The 17,773-nt window shown below is 41.6% G+C and overlaps 1 protein-coding gene across 1 annotated transcript in view; it reads right to left on the minus strand.

The window, feature by feature from the left end:
- slc12a5a (solute carrier family 12 member 5a) overlaps positions 1-17,773 on the minus strand; it is a 230,317-nt gene that overhangs the window by 61,698 nt on the left and 150,846 nt on the right. Inside the window, 2 exon segments of the mRNA XM_066665857.1 lie at positions 11,475-11,606; positions 13,394-13,488. Coding sequence (XP_066521954.1) covers positions 11,475-11,606; positions 13,394-13,488 — 227 coding nt within the window.

The following is a 17,773-nucleotide window of genomic DNA, read 5'->3' on the forward strand; positions in this document are numbered from 1 at the left end:
CCCACACACAAAATCCAATCTGAGTGGATGTACAAAAATAGCAGCTCACAAAATGATTTTAGTACTGAGTAACTTCACCTGCAGTGGAACTACTTCTTACATTCAACATTTATCAGCACAGACACTGAGAGTTGGCCAGTGTTAACTCACCGAAATAAGTATTGACCAATCACAAAGCAGCTCACCAAAATAACCGAATAAAACTGAACATTAAATTAAACTAAAAAAGGACTGAAATGAATACTGGTAAATAGTAAATAGTAGGTTTCAGCTCAGTTCAGCACTAGAGTCTGCCCTCATTTTCACAATATTTACTCAGCACAATTGTTGGGTTTGTTTTGCTCCTTTTGATCTCGCCTTTGCATTTCACATAAACGCAAGTACAGCTCTGTGATTGGAGAGACTCTGACAAGGAGGCGGGACAATTCTGAAGTCCCTGCTATCTACATAAAATACGGCACAAACAGCTCATTTTATCCCAAGTTTTCTGACTTAGATCACTGGGTGTTTTAATTCAGCTTATGCACTGGAGGATCCCCAAATTAATGTGTACATGGACTGAACAAGTGATCATTTCAAAACTAATCTGTCTCTAAGTATTTGTATTTAAGTATGTAACCAAATATTTTTCTGACTTCTGCCAACACTCTCAGAAAAAAACGTACAGTAGAGGTACATTATTGGTCACTAAAGGTACAAACTGTGTAAATGTGCCATTAAAGGTACAACCGTGTTTAATAGTCCAGCTTTGTTCCTTAAAAAGTACATTATATTCTCTTCTTCAGAAGGAGAGATACATGTTTTTAATCTTTCAGTATAGAACTGTGTCATATAAAAAAAAACATAATAAAAGTCCTGGAGATGAAGCGGAACATATGAAATCATCACAACTTTAAAATCTAGAATTAAAATAAAATAAGGTACAATTATGTTCCCTAATTAAAGGTACAGATATATACTCTTCAGGGTACCACCACAGTGACAAAATTTCTGACAGTGAAGATCTGGCATACGAAAATACTGAGCCCCGACAAACTTCAAACCCTAGTCTTTCTTTACCAAAGACTCCTGAGCGAGCTCGTGGGGCTGGCTCAGAGAAAACATCATTTGTCTTTGTCTTGGCTGTATGCTAATGCCTAGCTGCCCGCCTGGTGTCTGAGGTATGCTAATTAGATTTAGCATCTGTGCCCTTCAGTGTGTGGGTAGAGGGTGTTCTTTACATTACCAGGATTTCAGTAATGGTGTTTTTTTTAAGACCACCCTTCTACTTTCTTGATGATCTAGAGGTTTCTGACAGGGAGTGGGAGATGTTCGTATGTAATTAGCTGATCTATAGCTTAGCAATTAACTGAATGACCTCAGTGTTGGCTGCTCCAGTGTTAGCATTTGCATACACTATTAGATACTATCACAATCACAGTTTTTGGTCTTCTGTTTAACCCAACTCAGACAAAATCAGGCAATGAAAAGTTCACTTTGTAGGGAGCTTAGTATATGCTTACTACAACCTTCCTCTAAATCATGGATCATGATGATAACAGGACCTAGAAAACCACAGCTGTGGTTAACAGTGATGCTATTCTGGTCCAGCCCTCTTCCTATTGACCCTAGAGTCGGCCAGAGTAATAGTCCGGCAAAAGCACTTTCTTCCTCACAATGGAAAAGTAAGTGCTTTTCATTGAGGCCTCTTTCCAGCTGTCCCACTGCTCTGCCCTGTTCCTCTACAATTAGGAACACAAGAACGCCATTATGGCTGAGAGGCCCAAGAGGCGGCAGGGTAATAGCAATAGGAATGGCCTGCTACTCTCTGTATCCATTCTTTCAGCGCATTGTTGGTAATGGAAAACTGCTGCAGCCACAGAAATGCAGGTTGTGGCAGAGTGAGGGTCAGCCTGTAATAACCAGCGTCCAATTAAAGAGACAAGCTGACGTGTGGCATCTACATACCAACAGAACATCGCTAGCACAGGCTACACACCAGAGCTAACCTCGTGCTAACAGCAGGAGCCAGGCTATGTGGTAACAGAGTGTAGCGCAACCTACATAACAGCACAGCATTAGCAGAACCTACATAGTAACACACGAAATCTCACGCCTCCATGAAAACAGGCCACACAGCAGCCAAACAATAATTCTAACAATACAGGCAGCACATGCCAAGTAGTTTTACAATCATGTAAAGCATCCAAACTATTCTAGTCTTCTCAGAAATAAACCATGTGTCCAAACGTTTGTGGACACTTCCTTATCCCACATTTACTCTGGAATGAAGGATATTAAAAGCGATTTTGTCCTCTTTTGCAGTAGTAACAGCTCTCCTGAGAGGGATTTATCTAGACATCAGAACATTTCTGAAGGGATTTGATGACTTTCCAGCCATGAGGGCATTAGCGAGGTCAGCTACAGATGTTGAAAGATTGGTTCTAGATGATGCCCCAGCTGTGCTTGAGATTAAAGTCATCACGCTTGGGGCCAAGCATCAGCTATCACTCTCTGGAGTAATGGTTCAACTTTCAATACCTTTGTGATAAGTTGAAAGGCTTTCTGAGATCCAAAATGTATCATCCATCATCAGTACTTTACTTTGCTACTGCTGCCATGAATCAATGCCATTAAATCTTCACAGATTATCTAGAGTGACCTAGGCAACTGTAGAGGCTGCTTCTAGTGCAAACACATATAGGGTTTGTTTTACCTATGGAAATGGGGTAATGTTATTATCACCAGAGTATCTCAGTGGTTTCATCCCATCTGAATAGACCATATCAGTCATTTTTCTAGAGCCTTTTACCTACTGTAAAACGAGTAGTAAAAATAGCACCAGGCTATATTAATCCTGTGTGAATGTGTGAATATTGTTATATACCACGGGGAAGGAAGAGGTGTAATATATGGCACAAAACAGACGAGTCATTCAAGAACGTGGCTAATCTCAGGTATTGAATGACACACCACACTCAAATCCAAAAGAGAACCTAAAGTATCGCTCAGAGGAGTGAATCCGACAGCTACAGGGAGGTTTGTGCACAATAGCAGCCCACATACATGTTATGAGAATGTATCCTACTAATTAAAGCAGCATCCTGCAGAATTTGTACCTTAAAATTACAGCTTCAAAATCATTGTGATCCTTCAATGATTTGTAATAGGGAGAACAGGGCCTCTGTTGTTGCTACTCCAGGCTCAGCAGTGCAGAGACTGCACTACGTAACTTTTGTAGGAGAGTAAGAAACTAACCCCACCTCCCTTCCTTCACTTCGACCTTGATTTCAGTACCGTTCTGTTATGAAGGACCAGAAGATAATGTCATTGAGCTCTGGACATTACTGGGATGCGGGCTGTTCTTAGAATAGAAATGATAGTCTAAAACTTCAGTATCATTGCTGTGTCTGACCCACTGTGTGATGCCATTGAGTAGCAGCTTCCATCTCTGTTATTTTCACCAAGATTATCGAGTGTGAATCCAGCACAAACATTACTGATATCCTGTGGTATAATGACACGACCCCAGCTCCCCACCGAAAAGTAATCCCACCCAAATAAGGCTATAGGATTCTTTCCGTGACGTCTTAACTTTTGACGCCGTTAGCAAGGTTCGGCTAGCCAAAGATCCAAGCTTTGTCCTCACGCTGGCTGGAATGAGTTCTCATTATCAAACTGGCCCTGGGTCAGGTGAGAATGTCTGAATCAACGTTTGGCAGAGGTCACTCTTCCTCCGGCTTGTCTGGGGAACAGAGGCCATCATAGAAAACTCACACTCAGTTTTCTCCCTCAGTATCTGGAGCAGGTGTGTAATCAAGTCTCTCTGCGTGTGTGTGTGGGAGCACACGCGCATGCATGTGTGATTATAATTTCCCCTGGGGTGGTCCCTGAGCTAAAAGTCACAGGTACTGCAGTGGGACAGAGCAGCAGCAGATGCCTGGCTGAACCCTGGGGACAGTTTTTGGAAGACCCTGACTGTGTGGGCTCAGGTGCCTAAGCCCCCCCCACCCCCGCCGCCCGCTGCCATAGCCAGCTGCTCGGCCTCTCAAGCCCCCTGTGTCCACCCCACCTCGAACACCGAACCACCCAGGCCAACTCGGCCCACCTGCCCAGCTGTGGGGTCCAGATGTGCAGGGTGTAGTTAGCAGAGGGTTCAGCTTTGTGGTGACACTGCACTTTAATGTATGAGAGCTCATTAGGAAGAAATAGAAGCTCTGGCATTTCACATAAAAGAGCTGAATGCATTAATGTGCAGAAGTTTAAACACCTCGGGTCAAAAATGTTCCATCTATTATGTGGACAAAAGTTTGTGGGCATTTTCTTGTGCAACTTCTTTTATTCTGTAAATAAAAACGGACACATTATTTTTGCTTAAAGGGGACATATTACATTTCTATGCGATAATAATGCATGGCGATTTATGAATGTGGCATATCAGTCTACACTGACTGAACAGCATAAACAAGCAAATGTCATAGTGCAAAACAACATGCCACAGCTTCCTTCTTTTAAAACACTAAATGAACCATATTTTCTCAGAAACTGAATGAAGTGGGCCGTTAAAGTGGAGTTTTACATGTACTGAAGCAACATAATGCTATTAGGCATAAATGAGCTGAAGCAGGTCGGAGATTAGACAGTGTGATCAGTGAGGGGCTCTCCACTGTTGTGAACATGAGAGGGGCATGTGGCAGTGTCCTCAGCAATGACTCTCTAATCTCTGCGAGGCTCATCACCTGGGAATATGAGTCTAAATCTTTTTTCTGGGAATAATATAGAGAGTATTTACAGACAGAGGAAGAAGACTTAAACACCTGTGAAAATGTCTTTAGAATTATTCTACACAAATGTCTTTCGAGTTTAATCATTGTCCATTCCACCTCCCCTAGGTCTCTCCTAACAACACCACAGCATCATCACTGAAGCTCAACATGCTTGGAGGAGAGCACTAACCACTCAGATTTGAGGCTAACATAGAATATTAGAATTAAGTAATTACAAAAGTTAATTTGAACCAGAAAATCAAGTTAAAGACTATGGACTTAAAGCCAAATGTTAACTGTGTTGTCCCTGCAGTGAAATTTCTTTCCTTAAAGTGACGCCAACAAACAATATGCAAAGAAGTCTGCACTGGATACGGTTACAGAAAGATTGAAGTGAACTCTATGTATGATTTGCTATTTTTGCTGCAATTTATCATTTCTGCAGCGCTACGCCCACAGTAGCAAAGACAGAGGCTTTATTCTCCCTATTACAGCTCAGTGAAGCAGTACAATGATTTGGAAGCTTTAATTTTAAGTAAAAATACTGTTCCTTTAAGGCAATATGTTACGATCCTACCTTTCAACTAATTAAGGCCCATGGCATTCTAGGGTTCAAGAGGCAATAACATGGATAAAGACAAGAAAGAAGTACATTCAACAAACTCTATTTGTATTGGCGTGGGTATCCTCCAGGTGCTTCGTTTTCTACCCACAGTTCAAAAACACACGTTGGTAGGTGGATTGGTGACTCAAAAGTGTCAGTAGGTGTGAGTGTGTGTCGCCCTGTGAAGGACTGGTGCCCCCTCCAGGGTGTGTTTCTGAATTGCGCCCAATGATTCTGGGTAGGCTTCAGACCCACCCCAACCCTGAATGAATAAATGAGCCAAAACCTTTCAAACTATAAATCTGTCTAAACAGAGTGAGAAGGAGAAATCCACAGAGCATCAAACCAGCTTTTAAAACCAATCTGCCACGGATCAGTGTCTAATTCAGTCTGTAATGTTCTCAGAGGGAGATAAAGAAAAGCCTAAACTAGACTGATCCGGATGGCAATAAAATCACAGAGGAGCATATGTAATAGAGGACATTGCAGCAGGAATCCATACAAGTTTAATAACATCCAAATAAGTCTACCATCGTTCAGTTATCTTTACTAGAGTTCTTTATTATTAACAGGCACAGAATGGCTAAAGCCTTTTGCAGAACTATGGGCAGTAAGTCAGCAGCTAACGAGAGAGAGGCAGGAGAAAGATTGAGTAGACGAGAAAAGGAGGAGAGAAATGTAGGCAGCTTTTAACACTCTCCTCTCGCCTGGCTGCTCCTTTAGAAGCTGACAGTATTAATGTGCTTCTTCTCAGGTGAGGTGAATTATTAAAGAGGAGCAGCGCAGCTGGGGAAAACGAAAAAGGCAGAAAAGGCCAGGCAGGATCACTGTCAGCACCTGTATGCATTAGTGTGTGTGTGTGTGTGCCCGTGTGTGTGTGAACAAATTCTGCAAATGAATGGAGCAGCAAGCATAAGACGTGAGGACTGTGTACAGGAGGGAGGCTGATATAAGCTAACATTTTTCCTGTGTGAGTGTGTGTGTGTGCATGTGTGCATGTACTGGACATTTTGGCCAGTGGTCCAGAAAGAGCGTATGGTCAGAGCAAATACCATATGTCACATCTCAGATGAAAACACTGACATCTGACCACCTCCTGTAACAAAGGCCCAGACCCTCTCACGGACCCAGAGACTCACTGAAGAGGGATTCACTAAAGCTTTTGAAAACAAGTCTCACGACTGAGAGGATTAATATTATGATTAATCAAAAGAGGAAAAGGCTGCCTCTGAGCTCCCTCCAGGATGGATGAAGTGCCACACATCTTGTCAAACCGCTGCTAACGCAATAATGTTGGACTCAGAATGCTTGAAGGACATCTCTAATTGCCCAATTCTCTTAGGTCAGCTAAAATAAACTGGCACTGACTGGCATCATGCTAAGTGATGGGGGCAAGGGAGACCACCCTACAGGGGCTTTCTATTGCTCCCCACCCTTAGATGACTGTGGTATTTCAAAAGTAGCACCAAGTTCCACCCCTCAGGTGTCCCAATAAGAGTGTTTTTTAATGCAATCCTTAACTAAAACCGTAAACATGTTCTCAAATATTGTCCTGAACCTGAGAAGTCTAGACACATTAGCTCAGAATGCTCAGAGTTGAGGCACAGAGAGCTCACGGGTGAGACACAGGGAGCTCACGGGTGAGACACAGGGAGCTCACGAGTGAGACAGAGAGCTCACAGTTGAGGCACAGGGAGCTCACAGGTGACACACAGAGAGCTCACAGTTGAGACACAGGGAGCTCACAGTTGAGGCACAGGGAGCTCACGGGTGAGACACAGGAAGCTCACAGGTGAGGCACAGGAAGCTCACGGGTGAGACAGAGAGCTCACAGTTGAGGCGCAGGGACCTCACGGGTGAGACACAGAGAGCTCACAGTTGAGGCACAGGGAGCTCACAGATGAGACACAGAGAGTTCACAGTTGAGACACAGGGAGCTCACGGGTGAAACACAAAGAGCTCACAGTTGAGGTACAGGGAGCTCACGGGTGAGGCACAGTCCTAACTTTCACTTTTGATGGCACAATTTTCAGCTTCAAATAATGTATTTCATTTTATACTTAAATAACTACATTCAATATTTATGACACAAATTCCACAGCACAGTTCTGATCCGGTTCTCTTTGTACACTTCTTCAAAGTGAACGCACTAGCAGTCATCAGATGAATCCGCTCAACGAAACGGAACACGTCACAATGAACATTTTGTGCTAATATGTATTTCCACCACAGAGGTCGCCAATTCCCCAAACTTGCCCAAAGTATTTAGTGCAGGTTTAAACATTTAAGAAGAATTCTTTCTTAAGGATATGTTTAAATATCCAACCCGTTTCCCATCGCTTCTACAAATGGCCCGGATTCACACGCCGCTGTAAATAAGTGCAGAGTGTGAAATCTCTGCTTAGGACAATTATCAGCGCAATCAAGCGTGCAGCAACACGACATGACATTAATCACGGTGTGAGCCCTGCTGAATTTTAACAAGGAACTGTAGACTGACGAGGAGGAAGAGGAGGAGGAGGAGGAGGAAGAAGACCTTCGCGCTGGGAAACAGTGAAGCGGAACAAAATGGTTCCACCGTTACTCTTCATTCTGATCCGCGATCCATGGCCAGGCGCATATGAGGAATGGCAGGCTGACCATATGGAAATTGATTTTGCTTTGGGAAAACAGGATGGTCTTCTATAAAAATCTCTGCCTTTCCTGACCTTAAAAAGAAAAGCGAAGAGGTGTTGGGTGAAGGGCTGAGCGACGATAAGATGAACAGTTTTCACTGAGAACTGAGGAGTTCAACTGCCCTTAATCCAAACTGCCTTCCAGTGACTTGTGTCTGTTTAAATGCCTGACAACAAGACGAGAGAGAGAGAGAGAGGGTGTGTGTGTGTGTGTGTGTTTGTGTGTGGGGGGGGTGATGATGTACTGACCGCCCCATGTTGGTGGGCATGTGCTGCTGACCCTCTGAAAATGGAGGCTGATTGGAGAGCAGCTGTATTGTGGCGTGAGCTAATTAAGTTCAAGACGAGGGGAAGATTATCCTTCTCCCTTCAATCGCGTCAAGAGGACAAATCCCCTCTCTCTCTCTTTCTCTCTCTCTCTCTCTCTCCCTCCCTCCCTCCCTCCCCTCTACTGAAGCTAAAGATGTGCCAAGTTTCAGTGTTTAATCCTCACTTCAGCGCTGACGCTTCACACGACCTCCGAGCCAACGGTCACTGCTTCAGCAGAGAGAAAGGGAGAGAGTGGTAGACTGTGACTCATAATACAGATCCTACAGTCTCATTGGCCGGGCCGCATTCAAAGCTGTGACCCACACCTATGAGCGCCTACAGCCGACTCCTGAACCAGTGTGTTATGCCTCTGAAACCCTTGCTAATATGAACAATGTTCCCAGTTCCAGAAAAGCTGATACATGACTTGACCTTTCCTGTTCACTCCTTTAGTCTACTCACGTTTCAAAATGTTTCTAGCTAACACTTGCCTGGTCTTAAGGCTTTTGGAATATGTTACAAGTGTCTGTTTACAACTAAGTGCACATTCACCGAAAAGAAACAATGCTGATGAGGTTAAAAATTAAAAGGCGTCATATATTATATGCACCTGTTTCTTTGAATGAGAGTGAGCCTCAGTTCAGTTCAGTGTGAGAGCCCGGCAGTAAGGAGCGAGGATCAGAAGCTCTGGTTTTTAGCCATTTTCACTGGGTTCTCTTGCTTTTTCTGTTCTTAGTATTCACAAGTGTGACTGGAGAGAGGCTCAGACCCCATCCACATGGATCCAGACCCTGACCCTGAGACAGCGGACCACTGTTGACCCACTGAGGGCAAAGTTGGAGGTCCACTAGTGTTTTGCACAGCGTTTTCTGGACGGACCGCTGGTGATTAAACAGAATTTTAGACAAAATGCCACATTTAAGTACTTTTCCATTCACAGTCCAATTTACATTTTTTCCTTCTTAAGGTTTGTTTTGTTATTCTTTATAAATAAGATTAGTAAATAATTTTAATCCAGCACAGTGTCAACATTTTTATCATTTAATCATTTTATATCAGGCTTATACTCATTATTATATCTCTCATAGTTGTAGGTAATATTTGTATTAGTTTGTTTTCCAGAATAAAGGTCTCTGTGAACGTAAAATCTGTTTGAGGAGTTATATCCTGTACAGGACAGTAATCTGAGTGGTCTGATGGTGGACCAGCAGTGGTCTACAGTCAGTGGTGTGCCAGCCTTTTTATGCCAGTGGACCGATATATGCTCGCTGTCTGGGGATATTTTTAAAAACACCAATGTCAAATTCAAATAGCTCTTTACTCCCTAAGTAGTGATATACATGGAGATAATACTAGTGCACTACATAGGGAGTATGTAGTGATACGGGATCAAACTTCTGTGTTTTGCTCATGCTTGATGGTGTTTTGATGTCTCTCTTAAAGCAGTACTATGGCCCTCTACTGGACTGCCATGATAATGCAACCGTTTTCATATTTGTCTTGATGGGGATATTCTCACAGTGGAGGGAGGAAAATCTCATTTTTGTCCTCTTCAAAATACAGCCCGTTTACCATTTTTATCATTCACTTTGAAACATTTCATTGGGTGGCAATACAAGTGTGTGCCACTGTTTGCTAAATGATAACACAACAAAAGAAATCCCATAGAAGCGCTAGTCACAATGCATGTTATTATTATATTAATAGTTTAGTGAGCAAAATTTGCTGACATTGAAAATGGTCCTCAGTTAATCACTGATATGTTATGATATCTACATTACTATATCCCTGGTGGATAATTTGTTAATCATTAATCAGAGATTAGAGATCCTGCACTAAGCATATTTTTAATCATAACTACCCCGATATCAAGGACCTGCTCCATGGAGCATACAGTGATCCGGTCCATTCAGGGACTACAAAGCAAATTTGATTTTTCATCTCAAGTGAGTCACAATTTATAGAAAACAGATTCAAATATGTATCGCATTCATTAATATTGTTTTCTGTTTTTGATGGCAACACTGACCTTTAACCTATGTCCGCTTCTGGCTTGCCACTCTCTTATTAGTTTGATGCATTGTTCAGGCAACAGAAGACAGTTTAGACCATGAGATGAGTTTTTTTTTACTGCAGTTTTCTTAAATACAACTGACTCTATGGAAAAAACTGGGAGAACAATTTAAGGATGTGTTCCATATCAATTCCTTTCTTCTACGCAGAAGTACTCACACCTCTCATCAGTGCAGTCAAGCGTGTAAAAGCATGGAGATTTTCTGATGTGTTCTTTTATTTACTGAGTGTGGGAGACCATTTTAAAAAAAAGTTCATGGTCTCACTGCCAATTAAAAAATACAATTTCCAGAAAAGTAGGTTCATTATCAATTCAGGAAAGTTGCATTATCTCTTTTTTAACATCACTCTCTAAGCATTTGGGAACTGAGGAGACCAGTTGCTGTAGTTCTGAATGTGACCCCCCCCCCCCCCCCCCCCATTTTTAGTTGTTACAAAGATTTCAGCTGCTCAGTGGCCGGAGTCTCTTTTACAGTGGAATCTATTTCATAAAGTGCCAAATGTTTTCAATGGGTTTGAAATAATTTAGCACCTCTCTTTTACTACAACAAACTTGCTGTTGAAATCCCTGCAGAATTACAACAGTTTGCAATTTGTAGAAACTGTAATAAAGTTGGTAGGATGGTTGTGATGGTTGGTTGGTTGGTGATGGATGTGTGTGTGTGTGTGTGTGTGTGTGAGAGAGAGAGAGAGAGTGTGTGTGTGTGTGAGAGAGAGAGAGAGAGTGTGTGTGTGTGTGAGAGAGAGAGAGAGGGAGAGAGAGAGAATAAAGACTGAAGATGTAGGGAATATTTATTGAGAGTGGCCTTTCCTCGAAGGCTGCCTCAGGGGCCACCTCCAGGTCAGAGGTTAGTGAGGGGGGAGAAGTCTGAGCTCTGTCATTTGGACTGGGGTTACATCACAGCTTTGACCTGACCATCTGATCAGCTCACAGCTGTCTCCATTAACTACACTGAGAGACGGCTCTGCAGAAGGCCAGGGGAGAGGAGAACAGAGGAGAGAAGAGAGGACAGGAGAAAATTCCTGGCTGAGTAGAAGTTTGTTGGTGTGTGTGTGTGTGTAAGTTACCTGCACAGGTTTCTTTCGTGCTCCTTCATTGTTCTCCGCCTCCTCATGCTCCTTGCTGCCCTGTGGAAGGTTGGAGTAGTTGGCCAGGCTGCTGAGCAGAGACGAGACCATGGGGCTAGTGTCCATCTCCTCCTGCAATACACACACACACACACACACACACACACACACACACACACAAAGCACCAACTCAATGTTAGTATATTTTTGCAGTGTCTGAAATGATAAAGTACTATAAGGTGTATTAATGTATTAATTGTGTTGAGGCAATGAAACAATAGATAAAGAGATAAAAACACAGTGTATTTATCATAGTGTGGGTCAATGCTGGGCATGATTCACATCAATGAATATAAGATTTCACATTGTTGGGGAGCGACAGAATACAGGTAAGAGAGTATGTAGAATGTAAAGCATAAGTAACTGTATTCAGATACAGTTAAAATAGTAATAAACAACATTCAGAATACAGTTACTTTGGTGAAAGTATTTAATTAGTTGATGAGATTTATCTATTGAACATTATTTACCCTTAAATATAAATGACAATGATCATCTTTTTCCTAGAAGCCCTTTAACAATGCAACATGGTTTTATTTGTTTGCTCACTCGAGGTCATGGAGCTGCACGACACAGACCGGAGAGAAATACGTATATAGTCTTGGGAATTAAAACAGAATTTCACATTTTAGCAAGAAAAAGAAGAGCAAGCCAGTTACTAACTTGCTTTCAGCATCCAAGACTCATCCAAAGAAGCGCAGTGAAGATATATTTTTGGCCCGGACAAAGTCATCACTTTTTTAACAACAAACAAGACTTCTCATACAGAAAAGAATACATTCAAACAAGAACACATTCAATACATTTCCAAACTCGCCTCTACATTCCACATTAAATTCTGTAGCAGTTTATATTTCGACACTTTGAGCCACCGTACTTGGTGCTGTAACTATATTCTAGAGTTATTTTCTTAGCTGGTGAAGAATTTCTGAGCTTCTTTCCACCTTAAATGGTTCTCCAACATTCTACCTTAAATGGTATACATTCAAACACATTTCCTTTGTGCTTGAAATAAACACGCCTCTTATAATGTTATGAAATGGGCTAAAGAAACGTATTTCTTAAGAAAATTTCTTTCTCTGGTGCTGCTTTTATTTTAAAAGGAATGTCTGCAAGACAAAATGCAATTATGTGCTAAATGCTAAGTGCTAACAGTTTCTGTAGTGGTAACAATAAATTCTAAAATTTCGAAAAAAATACCTTAATATTTTATGTTTGTCAAATATTTTTCACTCTTAACAGCTGTGGGGAAAATTCCAGGGAATCTTTTTCTTTTTAACCAGACAAATTATTGAATATCTTTGGTGTTTGCAAACACTCAGAAAAACTCTAATACATCCAGCTTGTTGCTACTGTAGAAAAATACAACAGTATATTTTTCCTAATTAAGAAGGGTGTGATTGCTGCATTCACACAGTTTTAAAAAGTAAGAAAATATTGAATATTCCAAAGTATTCAGAATACGTTACTCACAGTGAGTAATGAATCGTACTATGTTACAAATGAAATGTTAGGGCATGTATTTTGTATTCTATAATGGAATACATTTTAAAAGTAACCCTCCCAACACGGCAAGTGCAATGCCAATTTCAAGTACAGGTCTGGGGAGGAACTCTAGAGCACTATGTCCTTTCTGATTTTTTTTTCCACTTTGGAAACAGTGTGTCTTTCTCCTAAAGAGCTCCAGGTTTGATGATATTCCTCTGCGCAGTTCAATTTCCTGTGGCCTGACTGCCCTTCAGACACTAATTACCCTTATTAATCACTGCCAAACTCCTTATTCAATTACACACCAGGCTGTGTGTTTGTTGGCACGTCTCACCAAAAGGACAGCTCTAGCTGTGTGTGTGCGCACATACCTCAAACAGGGCCATGTTTTTGCCGTCATATTGCTGGCTCTTCTCTGGATCGCTGCTGTTGATGAAAGGACTGCTCTCCTTGGGGTTACCATCTCCTGAAACAAGAAAAGCAGTAAATTATCATTGCAATCTGCTCCAATAATCACCTAAATGTGTAAATGTGGCTTCATCTCTCTCTCTCTTAAACACACACACACAACCCAAATCAACCCAGAGCCCCAGAGACAAACACATTGAGTGCCCTGCCACATTAGAAACTCTTGATTTGCCTTTGTTCCTCTGTTCCTATTTCTGTCCATACTTCTCAGTTCTCATTAGAAGACATGGCACTCCAAAGAAAAGAACAATGTGTACTGGTGGTTACACCCTGGACAACAACAAACAGTGAGGCCCAAACGTCTGAGACCACAAGGATATCATATATTACATATAATGTTCAAGCTTTCTTTTGGTTTTTATGAATTCCAGAATGTCACAGTACTTGATATGTCTCTTTATTTCTTTAATGACTGTGTCCAGGATTATTAATCACTGGTGGAGCCTCGGATGAGTCAGTCAAATCCATCTGATAGTCAATGCACACCAGCTTCAATTGAATGGATGGCAGTGGGAACCACACGGTGTGTAAAATGACTAATGATTGGGTGTGACTTTAAACCAGAAAGCAGCTGGATTTCCTTCCTTCACGCTGAGTCTTTAAGTCCATGTTCCACAGCCGGACAGTGGTCAGTGTGTGCAGTTGTGCACTGGTACGAAGAGCCTGATTGTGCTGACCTATGAGTGGTCATGTGGAGGGTCTGGAGAGGAGCCATGCCTGTGCTGATAGCCCCAGGCTGTCAGTAAGCCACCTGCAGTCAGGAGTTGGTTTGCTCTGGGGTTATTTATAGAGCAGCGTGACAGGGTTCGACTGGAGATGGGGACTTCTGGACACTCAGGCTCACCACAGGAGGGGAATGCTAAGGAGGTCTCAGACCAAATTGATACACACACAAGGTTGTTCCCTTGTCTTTGAGGGTGTGTGTGTGTGTGTGTGTGGGTGAGCGGTATTTCCATTGCCCTCTGTATGACTGCTGTGAAATGTTGCTATCCCACACTTTACCCAACACAATCATTAAAGGGCCTATATAATAGAAAACTCAGGTTTTTAGGCACTGTTTATGTTTACAAATGTGCCATTCACTGCATTAAAAATCCACATATAAAATTTAATCTGCAAACAAGTCTGTTTTGAGTTTATATGTGATATTACAAAAATCAGCATAATTACACACACACACACACACACTGTGAAAATGCAGGGGAGCCTATCTGAAGAGAGCTCATTTACATATATATCTGTCTTAAAAGGTACATTCTACTCCTAATCTAAAAGTGAACAAAATTCTATGGCCTTTATAAGACATCTGAGACATGATTTGGTAAAATACAACATGGATCAAACAGCATAGTGCTTTCCTCAGTCTGTTTAAACAGCCCAGTTTCAGCCCCAGTTCAGAATGAGCCTCTGTTTAATCCAAATGCAAGGCACCCATGAGATAAGTGTATGGAACAGAAGCACTGGACTTTAGTCACTTTCGCATTGTTCTCTTTCTTCTCTGTTATCGTTTTCTCCATATCTCACCAGTACACATTTCTACACACTCATTATTTTTGGTTATCTCTGCTAAACCTCAACTTTTTTAAATCTCACTCTGAAGTGTTTGCCATCCAAATAAGATGGAGCACACAATCTGAACAACTCTTTTATCCTATGTTTTTACAATTTAGGCAGAGCACAAAAAAATCACTGGTTTGTTTTATTTCACAGTGTGTGTGCTGATGGGCTCCAGTTCCCCAAATCAATGCACATAGGCCCTGAACAAATGGTATTTTCGCTATGTTCCCATTAAAGGCATTGTGACCAAAAACAATTGAAAAAAATGTAAATATAAATGTTGTTATTAATTATTTGTTATGACAGTAAAATACAATGAAATTATAAGATTTAGTGAAAATCAATTTGGTCCAAACCTCATGAAGCCTAAATAGTATCTTAATGCCCACAGTACAACTGCCCTTTGACTAAATGCTCTCTTATGCTGCCCCTAACCCATTTAGAGCTGACTGCAAGAAGAAAGCATCTGTGTAGGTTCTGGACCCAGTGCAATTCTAAACAGAATGCGGCACCTACAGAAAATTAATGAAAATCCTGTAGTTCTCCCTCTCATGTCCCTCTTGCTCTCTCTAGTGAACTGGCAACACAGCGTAAACACTCGATTTGATTGCTTTAATTGAGTGAAGCCATTATCATGCTAATTTGTGTATATAATCATTATTATATATATTCTAAATAATGATGATGGTTATGAAAACTGGTCAGAGATCAAGATAGAATCGTCACTCAGGCCAGGTCCAAACCCTAGTCTGCTATTTGGCGATGCCTACTTTTACATTCTTGATTTTATAATGAATTTAAAACTATTACTATTTATAACAATTTATAACAAGAATCTAAATGTACAAAAAACCTCCAAATGTTTACGTTTTCTTGGCTAAAGGTCCGCCCACACACCTTCAGTCAGACACAAGAGTACACTACATTTCTCACTGGCCAAAACGTACTGCTGTCACAACACATTCCTCCCTTCTGACATAATTCAACAGTCAAAACAGTGTATTCACATGCTGGTGTCATAACCACTGGACCAGCATTTATAATCTGGCCAGGGGAAAAGCTGTCGGTCATCATCACTCCAGGACGAGTCGTCATCGACCGCCCAAATGCATTCCGGTCGAGGGCCAGTGAGCATTGGGAGCAGAGGGGTGGAAATGAGAGGGAAGGGGATTCCAAGCCTTGGAAAATAACATGCCTGCCTCCTTCCTCAGTCACTGGGGGCTTTACTGTAGCTTGCATGAAGCCTAATGGAACACAGTGAAAAAGGCCTGTGGGAGAAAATGGAGCTTGGCTTGAGAGAGTCCTTATAGAAAAGTCGGTGCACTCTGTGGCCATCTTCGGGAAGATGTCACTCAGTTATTTATACTCATACATTAAGAATGGTGCCCTACTTGTTTGAAAGGGGAGGGACCTTTAAACACTATAATAAAGTCCACAAAACACATCAAAAATGCATTTGAACCCACTGGAAACATCTGAAATTATTTAATAAAATGACAGAGAGAGAGAGAGTAAAACGAGAGAATATGTATGTGCACATTCTCATGAAGGTTACAAGTGGTCTGCTCAGACTGCCCCAGACCCAGCCCACAGACTCATAAGAAATCCAGTAACTTGAAAATGTGGGAGCCTCTAATGAGGGGAACCTCCAACCCCGAGTAAAAGTGTGGCCTTGCCCTTAAGAGTGGGAATGCACATCTTCAGAGACATTATCAACTTGCTGGAGGTGGAATATAAATCACATTGGCCTGTTATTGGAAACTGATGCTCTACACAAAGGTCTTCACATCTGGACCTTTGATCCGGATTCCAGGCCAGGATTTTTAAACAGCCGGCTGGTCTGACAGTATACCTGGTCTGTCAGGTGCATTAGCAGTTACAATTAGTGCCATAACAGCCAGCCTTTTCAAAATCCTGGCCTGGAATCTGGATCCGATGTCTGGATTTGAAAACCTCTGCTACCAGCTCTTGTCCCGCTGGTGATTTAGTGGCTGTGCACTGCACATACTTTGTTCATGTGTGATCTTCACACATTCTGTTCTGATGGACAGCCTCATCAGATGTTTGTGTCTAAAAGATAATGAAAAAGATGAAGCAAAGCCAAGCGTTTCACAGTTGCACTGTATTATTTTATGCTGTATCTCAGCATCTGCTGCTTTAAACTTAATTGCATTGCTGTTAAGAGCATAACGGAGTCTGAGGATTTAAACAGACGTTTCTTAAGCTCCTTTCCTTTGCTTTTGTGAAAATCAAACTCTTCTGTTGGATGAATCTTCAGTTGGCAATTTAACAGAACCTTCTGTAATGAATGTTTTCATTCCAACCTTCCTTAATTAACTACTGTAGCCTTGAACTGCACAAAGCAACTGCAGCAAAATAACAAATTAGTCACAAATGTCAAGACGTAATGCAGTGTAATTGCAAAGCGCTTCTAAAACAGCATATTGCATTAGAGAGAGGGTCTCTTCAGCAGAACTGCCCTCACAGACCCCAGTTTACACTCTCTCATTTGTGATTAAATGTACAGTCATATGAAGTAAAAACACTGAAGGTTGTTAAATGTAATTGGTGTTACAGCGGTGACGGAGAGGTGCAAACAGACTTATCAGAGTCTCTTGTCAGATTTGGTATAAAAGCTGTGGACAAGAGGATGAGGACTATAAGGAAATAAGGAGCTATTTACATGATTAACATAAAAATATGTTCTTAAACCTGGAAAATAATTA

This window comes from Hoplias malabaricus, chromosome 3, assembly GCF_029633855.1.
Source record: "Hoplias malabaricus isolate fHopMal1 chromosome 3, fHopMal1.hap1, whole genome shotgun sequence".
Lineage (NCBI taxonomy): Eukaryota > Metazoa > Chordata > Actinopteri > Characiformes > Erythrinidae > Hoplias > Hoplias malabaricus.